The sequence below is a fragment of the Elephantulus edwardii genome, unplaced genomic scaffold (genome assembly GCF_000299155.1).
Source record: "Elephantulus edwardii isolate Elephantulus edwardi_28Jun2011 unplaced genomic scaffold, EleEdw1.0 scaffold00042, whole genome shotgun sequence".
NCBI classification, from domain to species: domain Eukaryota; kingdom Metazoa; phylum Chordata; class Mammalia; order Macroscelidea; family Macroscelididae; genus Elephantulus; species Elephantulus edwardii.
Genome location: NW_006399792.1, coordinates 12343291 through 12355560, shown reverse-complemented (window position 1 = coordinate 12355560; position 12270 = coordinate 12343291). Strand labels below are relative to the sequence as shown.

At 39.0% G+C, this 12270-nt stretch overlaps 1 protein-coding gene across 1 annotated transcript in view; it reads left to right on the top strand.

The window, feature by feature from the left end:
• Positions 1-11829, top strand: part of BMP3 (bone morphogenetic protein 3) — a 40499-nt gene extending 28670 nt beyond the window's left edge. The window contains exon 3 of the mRNA XM_006885287.1: positions 11603-11829. Within this exon, the coding sequence (XP_006885349.1) occupies positions 11603-11794 (192 nt within the window). The 3' untranslated portion in view covers positions 11795-11829. The remainder of the gene's footprint in view (positions 1-11602) is intronic.
• The last annotated feature ends 441 nt before the right edge of the window (positions 11830-12270 follow it).

Here is a 12270-nt window from a genome sequence, read left to right as displayed (position 1 = left end):
GTGAGCACATCCAGGGCAACATCTGTTATCTGAAATACTTCAATTGGTATACCATCTATTCCTGGGGCCTTATTTTTTGCTATTTCCTTCAAAGCAGCCTGAACTTCTTCCTTCATCACCATAGGCTCTTGCTCATATGTTATTTCTTTAAATTCCTCTGTATCTGCCAATTCCTAAAAAAATAGATGGATTTCAGAATAGACTCTAAAGATTGCACTGGAACATCAGGAAGCCAAATCTGAAGAAATACATGTCGAAGTAAAAGAGCTGAACAGACAGTTTCAAAGGGCAGCTTGGGAGGACAAAGCAAAGTATTATAGTGGGATGTACATAGAGCTGGAATTGGAGAATAGAAAGGAAGAACTCGCTCTGCATTTCTCAAGCTGAAAGAAATGAAAAACAAATTTAGACCTCATGTCACGATGCTGAAAGAGGCTATGGGCGATTCTTTTAATGACCTGGAAAGCATAAAATGATGAAGGAGGGAATACACAGAGTCAGTCACTGTACCAGAAAGAACCAATTGACACTGAAAAATTTCAGGAAGTACCATATGAACAGGAGCCAATGCTAATGAAAGAGGAAGTAGCACTGCCCAGGAATCAATGAGATACCAATTGACTTGTTTCAGTTAAAAGATACAGCCTTGGATGAACTCACCCATCTATGCCAGGAAATTTGGAGATAGGCTGTCTGGCAAATGGATTGGAAGAGGTCCCTATTAGTTGTTCCTATTCCCAAGAAGGGTGATCCAACTGAATGTGGAAATTATCGAACAATATCATTGATATCACATGCTAGCAAAATACTGTTGAAGATTATTAAAAAATGGCTGGAACAGTACATAGATAGGGAATTGCTAAACAGGATTTAGAAGAGGCTGTGCCACCAGGGATATCATTGTTTATGTCAGGTGGATCCTGGATGAAAGTAAGGCATACCAGAAGAATGTCTATTTTATTAACAAAAATTGCTTTATTGACTACTCAAAGACATTTAATGGTGTGGCTCTTGACAAGTTGTGACTGACATTGAGAAGAATGGGAAATCCAGAGCACATGATTGTGCTCATGAGGAACTTATGGACCAGGAGGCTGTTTTGTGAACAGAACAGCGGAGCACTGCATGCTTTGGAATTGTGAAGGGAGTGTGCATCAGGGATATATTCTGTCTCCATACCTGTTCAATCTATATACTGAGCAAATTATCTGAGAAGCTATACTCTGAAGAGAAGTATGGCATCAGGATTCAAAGGAGACTCATTAATAACCTGTGTTATGCAAGTAGCACAACCTTGCTTGCTCGAAGTGAGGAGGATTTGAAGCACTTGTTGCAAAAGATCAAGGAATACAACCTTCACTATGGATTGTGTCTCAATATAAAGAAAACAAAGATTCTTACCACTGGACCAATAGGCCATGCCATAATGGATTAATAAGAGATTGACATTTTTAATAGCTTCATCTTGCTTGGATCCACAGTTAATACCCTTGGTACTAGCAGTCAGGAAGTAAGGAGATGCATTGCAATAGGAAAATCTACAGGTAGGGACCTTTTCAAATTATTGAGCAGCAGTGGTGTCAGTTTGAGAACTAAGGTGCATCTGGTTCAGGCCATGGTTTTTCCAATTACTAGCTATGCATCTGAGACCTGGAAAGTGAATAAGGATGACAGAAAAAGAATTGATGCCTTTGAGCTGTAGTGTTGAAGAAGATCACTGAACATTCCATGGGCGGCCAACAAAATAAATGGATATGTCTTGCAGAGTATGCAGCTAGAGTGTTCTTTGGAGGCAAGAATGATGAGATTTTTGCCTCACATACTTTGGGCATGCTGTTAGAAGGGGCTATCCCTTGGAGAAGGACATGATTCTGGGAAGGGTGGAGGGTTGGTGAAGGAGAGGAAGACCCTCAACCAGGTATATTGACAAGGTGACTGCTGTAATGAGCTCTTGTATGTCAGGAATTGCGAGTATGGCACAGGGCTGAACTGGTTTCAGATTTTTTGCTCTTAGGGTCACTGTGAGTCACACTGAACTTAATGGCACCTAATAACAACAACAACCTAAAGTGCTGCTTTTTCTGTGCCACCGAGATTTTAGTCTGTTGTTTTCACTCATATTTTATTCTAGGTATTTTTTAAATTTTATTTTTCATTTCTTTTGGTTCCCACTAATTTTTAGGTAGTTTGTTATTCAGTTTCTATTATGGTGTTATTTTTATTTCTCTTCCTGTTACTAATTTTATAGTGTTGGGACCAGAGAAGATGCTTTATATTTTTTGACGTTTTTAAATTTGCTCAGTAAATGTAGATGTGATCTGTTCCAAAAAATGATGCATGTGTAATGGAAAAGAATGTGTATTGATTTGCTTTTTAGTGTTGTGTTTTACATATATATGAGGCTGAGTTGGTTTTTGGTGTTAATTAGGTTTTCAGTGTGTTTGATTATTTTCTGTGTTATTTTTCTATCCATTATCAAAGTGAATGTTCAGATCCACTATTATAATTGTTTAAAAATTTCCGTTATCAGGCTGTTAATATTTTTAGTTTATGAATTTTAGAGCTTTGGCATTGGCTATGCAATGATTTAGTATTGATTGTTATCTTGTTGTTGTTGTTGAGTATTGTAGTTTGGAGACCAACTCATAGCTAAGCCTCCAGCAGGTTTTCAGAGGCAGTTAACGACACTGGAAGTGATTGCCCATCTTTCTCTCATGGAGCATCTGGTGGATTCAAACCTTGTGCCTTTGGGTTAATAGTGCAATTCCACACTACTAAGCCACGCGAGCACCCTTATGTTATCTTAGTGATTCAGTTATTATATAACTTACTTTGTATTTGGTTGTGGATTTTTTATGTACAGTTTATTTTATCAGCAATGAACCAATAAAGAGTAACATGGGTTCTTTAATACACAATCAATACTCATGTTACACAATTCAGGAAATCAGCATATTTCATTGGGCAAAATATGCTGCAAAAGACCTCTTTAAAGTGTTAGAGAGGAAGAATACCACTTTAATTAAGATGTGCCTAAACAAAGTCATTGTATTTTTAGTCCTGTTATATGTATGTTGACGCTGGGTAGTGAAGAATTAAAAATATTGATGCCTTTAAATTGGAATGTTGGCAAAGAGTATGGATTGGCAAAAGTCTGGCTTGGCAAAAGATGAAACAAGTCTTGGAGGAATTTCAGCCAAAACACTTCTTACTGAGGGATGTGACTGTATCTCACATAATTTGGGCTTTTTTTCCCCAAGGGATAAATCCCTGAGGACAGATTGTTGTTGTTAGGTGCTATCAAGTTGAAAACAATTCACACAGACCCTATGAATAGTAGGTCTAAACCTTGTCCCATCCTGTGCCATCCTCACAATTTCTAGCACACTCAAGCCCATTGCTGCACTGTGTTAGTCCACTTGGTTGAGGGTCTTCCTCTCCTTCAATACCCCTCCACCTTCCCAAGAATAATGTCCCTTTCCAAAGAACAGCCTCTTTTAGCAATATGCCCAAGTATGTGAGACAAAGCGTTACCATCTTCACCTCCAGGGAGCACTCTGGCTGCACCTTCTCCAAGACATATCTCTTTGTTCTGTATTACATGTTTTTGTTGCTATTTCTTTCTGAGGAAGATTTTCAGTCTCTTGGTTTTGGTCACTTGTTTAAACCATCAGTGTATGATTTGGTATTTTCTGTTGGATCCGAGGCACTGAATAATTACTTTTTTGATGGATTGATTATACATTTACCTGCTTGACCCTGATATTTTTTGTTTGTTTTGATATGTCAAGTGGGCAAAATGGACATGCTATGGTAGTCACTACTCTGGCTGCACTGGTGTGCTTATTGCTGGTATCTCGGTGAGTAGTGCAGCAGCTGACAGTGTTAGTGCAAACACCTCCTCACTGGTTGTGTAGGGTGGCCGAAGGCAGATTAGTTGAGCAGTTTTCACTTTCTGTCATCAGTGTAGTGTCATGTGTGCAGGCGTGGCCACTTGTCCCATAGGCAGGGCAGCAATATAGTGGATGAGTAACAGAAGCAAGAGTGGTTTCTACTGTGTTTGCCAGATTGGTGAGTAGAGGAAGCTGGCATGTGTGTGGGTACACAACTGTGTGCTTTGCACTGTTCTTGAGATGGATGGTTAGGGTATCAAAGAACCTCTTTCTCTCTGCTCCTCACCAGGTCATCAGGCCTGGGAGAAGATGGGCTAGGGAGGCATAAGAGTGTGTTTCTCTGCCTAGCCTAGTCAGGGGGTGTGGTTGAAGGGATTAAGAGAGCATATCACTGCCACTTGCTACATCAGGGGTGGGGACTTGGAGGCAGAATGATTGTTACTGTTGTTAACGTGCAACTGAGTCTGAACCAACCTATAGCTGACCCTCCAGTGGGTTTCAGAGGGCAGTAAATCTCATGGGAGGAAATTGCCCATTTTTCTCCCATGGAGCAGCTAGTGGATTTGAACCACATGCCTTCAGGTTGGCAGCACAGCTTCTTACCATTGGGCCATAAGCGCTTCCTAGCAGGCAGTGTGATTAGTATGTAGGAATGTGCAGCCACCACTACTTGACAGGTAAGGAATAATAAAATGTGGGAAGAACGGAAAGTAGATGGGCAAGTATGTGGGAACATGTGCTCTCCACCACTTGAGGGGCTAGAGTACCCACTCATCCCTCTGCTGCTTTCCTTTATTGCCTGGTGATTATGTGCTCTCTACCTACACTTTCTCTTTCATTAAGGTTCCTGTTACTCAGTCCATTTCACTAGCTCCAGATAGTACTTTCCTGTGGTTCCTTGATTACTAATCTATGGCTCATTTATGCACCCACCACCAATACGGGTTCTCTATTCCTGACAACCCCCTACTCACCTTGTCATTTCTTTCTGGGGTTGTGTGCCCGTTAAGCTCTTTCAATAGCCGTGCACTCTTTCCCATTTCTTTCTTGAGTTCTTCACTCTAGATGATAGTTCTATATGGTCCCCAAGTGGCCATGGTGCTCCATTTCAGAAAGTAGATCAGTCAGTCCATGAAAATGTTTCCTGCTGATCATGGTCTGCATCTTCTGTCACCTTTCGGTACACTCTTGGTATGTTTCCTCAATGATCCATATTCTGGATGTATTTGACATTCTCTGTGTGTGACTTTTACTTCATGTTTCAGCTTTTGTTATCAGGAAGTTGTTCTGGTGTGTGTATTCAAGCATTTTTAAAATTAGAATGTACATACCCATTTCTAGAGATCGTGTTACTTTGTAGGCTCTGATCTAGTGGTTCTGGGAATGGAAGCTCTGATTCTGAATCTCTAATATGTTCCTAGGGGGTGCTGATGCTGCTGGTTCACAGTCCATACTTTGCATTTGGTTGAGGGTCTTTTCATGTGAATCTTGATTCTACCATTTACCAGATACAGATCCTTGGGAAATTATTCCTGTTTGTTTCCTTATCTTTAAAGTGGGTGCTGTTGTTGTGTACTTTCAAATCGGAACTGACCCATAGCTGACCCTCCAGCGGGTTTTTAGAAGCAGCTAATTGCATAGGAGGAAATTGCCCATCCCTCTCCTGGGATCAGCAGGCCGATTTGAACTGCATGCTTCGGGATTGCAGTACAACTTCTTACCACTAGGCCATCATTGCTCCCTTTCCTCTTTCTAGACAACATTCCTCAGGAAACTCTATGAACTTTGATAAATGTCAATAGTTACAGCAAGGCTTTAGGTCTTTTGTTCATTGGTTCGCTGTGAGTCGTGCTCAACTCGACAGCAATCATCAAAAACAGAACAGTAAATGATAAAATAATAGTGTATAGACTATAGAAGCAATGTAAGAATTGGTTGAGATTGTAGATCATCTGACCTTTAGTCAACACTCAATAATTATTTCTAATTGACATTTTTATTTATGGCTGTGTTGAGAGCAACAGAATAGAACATTAAATGTAGAAGACTTAAGAAAGACTATGTAGGGGAAGATATCAAAAGACTAAATCCTTAAGGCATTTATAGTTTTCTAAATTTCCTCAGTCCTTTTTTTATCACAGACCCTAAAATAGAATCCTTCCTGAAGGTTCAGAAGCCCACAGACTCTTCCAGTAAGCTTTCTTTTGGAGAGTAACAAAATCAGGAGTGCATCAGTTGCACCACAGCTGAACCCATCCTGGTAGTTGTCAAAACTTGGACTGGCACCAGGACACTAGGGAGACATAACAGGGGTATGTGTGGAGTTTTTTCTCTAAGCTTCAGATTTACTTTTGCCAAGTTGAGAGTGGAAGTTTGGCTGTTACATGGAGTTCTCAATCTCTCATCACCTTATGAGGATATGCTTAACCTTTAAAGTCCCTCTTAAATCTTCCAAGTTTTGTGTCTTTCTGATGGTACCGTATCTGACAAGATGGGAAATAGGAAACAATGTGAAGATGCTATGTTAGAGGTAATTAATAAGCATTATGGTTACCAGTACATTGTCTAATATAGTAAGCAGAATAACTATATAAATAAAAATACGGCCTGAGAAACAGAAAAATAAAGGTCCCTAACCAGATCACTATAAACACATGTGGAATAATTGAAGTGCCAAAGAACTTTCAGACTGTAGATATACATTTTGCCCTAGAGCAAAAGCTCTCTCGGGCTAGACTTCTCTGTTGGCCCTGCTTCTCATTGGCCTCCTAAGTGAAGCCTGCTCTATATGGTCAGGCTCTTCGTCTGCAAAAGCCAACAACCTGTTCTGTAATTCAGAACAGCTGCGCTCTGCCTTTCCCAAATTCCAGGCTTTGCCCTTTCACTGATTTCAATTAGATAGTTTCTGGGCTATCACACCCATGTGGGCTGAACTGGAATAGTGTGGAGCAAAACCCCATGGCCCAGGTCAGGAATGAAAGTTCTTAACTGATGACATACTCTCTCCCCTGCTAATGCATTTGTAATCAAATGCAACTTGAGGACATCATATGCAGCAGCTTGGCAGGTATGGGCCTAACCACTGTAGATTTCATTCACAGACCTAGCAGTTTGGGTTTTTCTGATTTCTAGCACTTATGGCCAGTCTGTTCTCCCAGGGTAAGAGTCCTGGAACTCTGCCATGAGATGAAAAATATCCCTAAAACCAAAGCCAAATTCTAAGCCTTTGCCTCCCCTCACCACCTTGGAGGAGATGGAAAACAGAGATTGCAGATGAAAATGATGCAGCTATTGTAGCTGACAGCGATCCAAGACAACCAATGAGGATTAAAGGAATGAAATTCTCTTTTGCAAGGAATGATGGAAAAGCTAGGAATAGCAAAGACAGAAATATGCAGAAAAGGATCTAAATACTTTAAACCAGGTATTGTCTTGTAAGCAGAAATTTATCTTTATAAATGCTACATGATATGTGATATATACTTCAAATTATTTCCCTAATATCTAGTTGCAACTTTTGGTCTGAAGATACAGTCTAAATAAGAAACTAACAAATTATATTTTGATATACTGAATACCGATCAAAAAGCCCTTTGGTAGGGATTGATTCTTGTTCTTGACAACCCTATTTATTGCAGAGTAAAACTGCTACATAGGGGTTTTTCTGTCTGTACCCAGTAGGGAATGAGTCTCATGGCATAGTGGCTAGAAGCTGTGCTGCAATCCTGAAGGCACACGATTCCAGGTCACCGGCTGCTCCAAGGGAGAAGGATGGGCAGTCTCCTCCTGTGTGATTAACTGCCTCTGAAAACCTGCTGGAGGGTCAGCTATGGGTCAGTTCCAGTGCGACACTGTACAACAGCAGCAGCAATCCAATATGGTAGCTGATTGTTTGACCTTCCTTGTATGGCACTATTGAGTGTGTTTAAAAACCAATGTCTAAACTAGAAGACAGGCCCACACCTGGGGCCTTAATATACTGAATTACCTAACTGTACTGAAGTCATGTTTTAACTTTGAAAAGAGAGATTCTTCAGGAAGTTAGCACAGGATTATATAAGTGATTGATGTATTTGTTTAATAATTTTAAAAGTCATAGAATAAGATTTGAACAAAAAAAAATCAATTATGGACTAACAGTATACTTCAAACCATCAAATTACTGCCTGGAGCTTTTGTGCATGACTTAAGTTCTGATAATGTCAGCTTGATCAGAAGATTCACAGTGAGAAAACAGAGTCGAAACTCCCAGAAGAGTGGAAAAGCCTCTGATAAGACATACCACCCCAGAATTGGGGCTTGTGCCTGAATTCCATTGAGCCCTCCAGAGACTAGTCATAGTTTCTGAATCTATCATTTGTGAGTTGGAGTTTTAAAAAAAATAAAATAGAAAAGACAGGAATTTTCCTAGGAAACACCATGAATATTTTCCATATCTATGCTGGGTCATTTGAACAGAATCTTTTTATTTTTGTTGATGGAGAATTATTTCCACAGAAGTAGTAAAATGGAGGGTATGTGATTTCTTGTAAGTATTTCACGATTCTGCAATTCCGTTTATTCAGTGCCTGGTGTGTGCACTGCCCTAGGCACTGGTAAACTTTGATGCAAAGCAGTAGTTTTCACTCCTGGCCTCTAGTTAAATAGACATACTTTGTATGAAATTTAATGTTATACGAGTTATTGAAATGTTAACACTAACATAATAGTATGATGGAAGCCAAGGGTTAAAAAAAAAAGAAAAGAAACACCTTTTGAGTTCTACACAAAGCTGTTTGGATTAGTGGTTTTTAGAATAACTTCCAATCACTAGAGAAAAGTAGATGGCCACCAAAATTTTCTTTAGCAATTAACCATACAGTTGACTCAAACAACAGTGGTTTGAATTACTCAACCCCACTTATATATGGATCCCTGTGCTGCCCCCAACCCCCCGACCCTGCCTGTTGCTATTGCAGTGTGCTCTAGAATCATGTGACACTAATCATCTCCAAATGAACGGTTCATCTCTAGCGTACAATGTACTGGACAGATGAACTGCTCACGCAGATGTGATTAGTGCCACATCGCATTTTAAGCAAATACTCACTACATTTGAGCTCATGGCAAATGGGAAGGAGAAAAATCTGCATATAAATGGGCCTCTGCATTTCAAATCCCTATTGTTCAAGGGTCTACTGTAAACCATTTTTTCAATACAACAGAGATCAGCACCTCTATCCTCAAAGGGGTCAAGGATCAACTATGTTGATAATATATCCAAAACAAAAAGGGACAACAAGAATTACCATTGAATCAGTTATGATTAATGGCTTCAGAGAAGAATTTCACTCTGTAAGACTTTTATAAATGACCTATTGAAGTAGATTTCTAGACTTTTTCTTCCAAGATTTTTTTCTGGGTTTGAACTTCCAAAGTTTATAATTAGTAGCCTAGCACATAACCATTTGTGCCATCATTTACCAGGGACTCAGGTAAAGTAGCAAGCCAATTGCCAGGGACTCTGGTGTCCTAATGGTAACAAGCTGTGCAGCAATCCTCAAGGCACGTGGTTTGAATCCAACTGCTCTGCAGAAGAAAGATAGGCAGTCTCCTCCCAAGCAATTAACTGCCTCTGAAAATGCACTGGAGGGTCAATTATGGGTTAGTTCCACCTCACTGGCAAACAGCAATCACAGCAGGTAAAATAGCAAACAGGAACTATTTGGCTTTATCATAATATGAGTTGCTGTTTATCTCAGTTACACAAATTTTATTAATTATATGGTATTGTTTTGTGTGTCCAGACAGAACAGTCCAGTGGATTTTAAGAAGCTGTCAATCTAATAAGAGGAAGTTGTTCACCTTCCTTACAAAGAGCAGCTGGTAGATTGGAACCACCTGCCTTTGGTTGACTGTGTGACTGTTTAACACTAGGCTACCATACATGCTATATAAAAGATCACAGATTTCCTTTCTGCAAGGGTAAAAAGCCCTGCTTTACAATATTAATTAATTGGAAGTTAGCCTCTTTTCGGCCTATAACCTTCCAGAAAGAAAAAAAAAGTAAAAAACCGCTCTCAATCATTAAGATATACTTTTTAATTACTTTTCCCTAGTAAGAATATGCTTGAGAAGTTACAAATATTTTTTTTCATCGGAATTCAAGGATATGATGAAGTAAATCATATTGGAACCTAACTCCTGTTTTGCCAAGAGTGCCCCATTTTTATAATTAACTAACTTCTAGCATTTCCTTCTGCCTTGCCTTGTATGGGCACTTAAACTTTTCACATTTTCCAGTTTCCCATGCTAAGAGTTTTAGGAGTATAAAATTAAAATACCAATTTATTGGGGCAGAGGTGCCTCTGAACCATGAAAACATGGCTCCAAATCCAGAACTTGAAAAGCCAGCGTTTGGTGTAAATCCCACTTCTAAGTTACATGTGATCGCAGGCACGCTACCAAAGTGCTCTTTCCCAGTGTGCTTTAAACAGAACTGATTTCACCTGCCCAAAGGACGTATTGACAAGAAAATGGATACTGATCTGTGTGGCAGTCTCATTTTACCACGTCCATAATTCTTGAACATCCAGGCCGCAATGATTTTAGGTACCGTGCTGTTGCTGTATAACTCAAGCTCACGGCCATTGTGTCAGAACCCACTCATAACTGATCCTCCAGCTGGTTTGTAGAGGCTCTTAATTGCATGGGAAGAGACTCCTCATTTTCTCACAAAGGAGCCCTTGGTGGATTTGAACCAACAGGAAAGTCACCTTTAAGACAACTCCCTACAGATTATACCATCAGAACATGGTCTCTCTTCTTATCACTTCCTCATACCTTGAACATCCTAGGCTACAATAATTTTACATACAATGGCTTAGCTTTTTAGTGCTATTTACATAAAACCATGTCCATTGTATGGGTAATGGTCTCATTTAGCATTTTTCTCTGAAAAAGCATTTTACTGCAGAAATTCTGTCATGTTTTTGATAACCTTGGGCACCCTAGGCTATTCCCCAGGAGATTTGACCCACTTTTACAATACTGAAGCCTCTGAAATTTATGGTCAAACCCAAGGAGCAACAGTGACCTCCAGTGGTTAATGGTGTGATCTTTGTAGCCCTAGTTTGGACCTCTGAGTTGAATCCAATTCATCTCTTGATGGCTACCAAGCAAATCAGTGCCACATGTACAGCACTGATTTTTAACAAAATATAAATATCGCTGTAACAATAAACTCAAGTATCTTCATTAACAGGGAGATTATGGTTATCACAGGGTCAAGAACGAATGTTTTTCAACAATATCTTTTTTTAAAAACATCCTAGAGTATATTAATTTTCTCTAGTTCTGAGTATAATGAATTGTTTATAGTTGAAATATTCATTATTAGAGACCAAATAAGTAAAATAATTTACTCTACCACTTACCAGCTGCCTGACATCAACATGTCGTATAAGGCTTTGCCTTTTTCCTTCTCTGTAAAATAAGAAATGGCAATTTTGCCACAAGGATTTGAGATACAGTATTGAATAATAGCATACATTTAATAAATTATAATAATTTCAGTGATGGTGAAATAGGATATTGAGCTGAATGTATAACAGATGTAATAACAACGATAAAATATTTTAAATTATTTCATGATATGAGCATTTATGTTTGAGGAGTTGAACACAGTTACATCTAATATATGTGTCCCTCTTCCATTTCTTTTTTTCTAGTCTTTGAAGCCGTCCAATCATGCTACCATCCAGAGCATAGTGAGAGCTGTGGGAGTCGTTCCTGGGATTCCTGAGCCTTGCTGCGTGCCAGAAAAGATGTCCTCACTCAGTATCTTATTCTTTGATGAAAATAAGAATGTGGTGCTTAAAGTTTACCCTAACATGACTGTAGAGTCTTGTGCTTGCAGATAACCTTGCACAGAACTCATTGCAATGCTTAATTCAATCATTATTTTTATGAACTTTCTTTTTTGCACTGCCAATGTATTTTGTTCCAAAAGATTTTTTTTTAAATGTATATAGTTAAAAGATAATGAGCAATAGACTGAAGATTTCTACCAAGGAGAAATGGACTGTACTTACTTACCCCTCAACCTCTGAATCTAACTAAATGCAAGATTTTACTAAATATGGTTTTCAATTTTTTTTTAATCACACAAAAATGACTATCACTCAAACTGTTTTCAGAACTGCTGGAGTACACTGACCTATTTTTATAATGGGCTTTCAAAATAGATGAGGAAAATAGCAATATCTTATCATTTATCTCTACTTATCCAACAACTGAAGGGAAATTGACAGTAATTTTATGTTTGTCGATAAGCTTACTGCCTGAGATTCTTGAGCAACTCAGAAAGTGCTCTCTAATTCAGTAGACTTTATTGTTT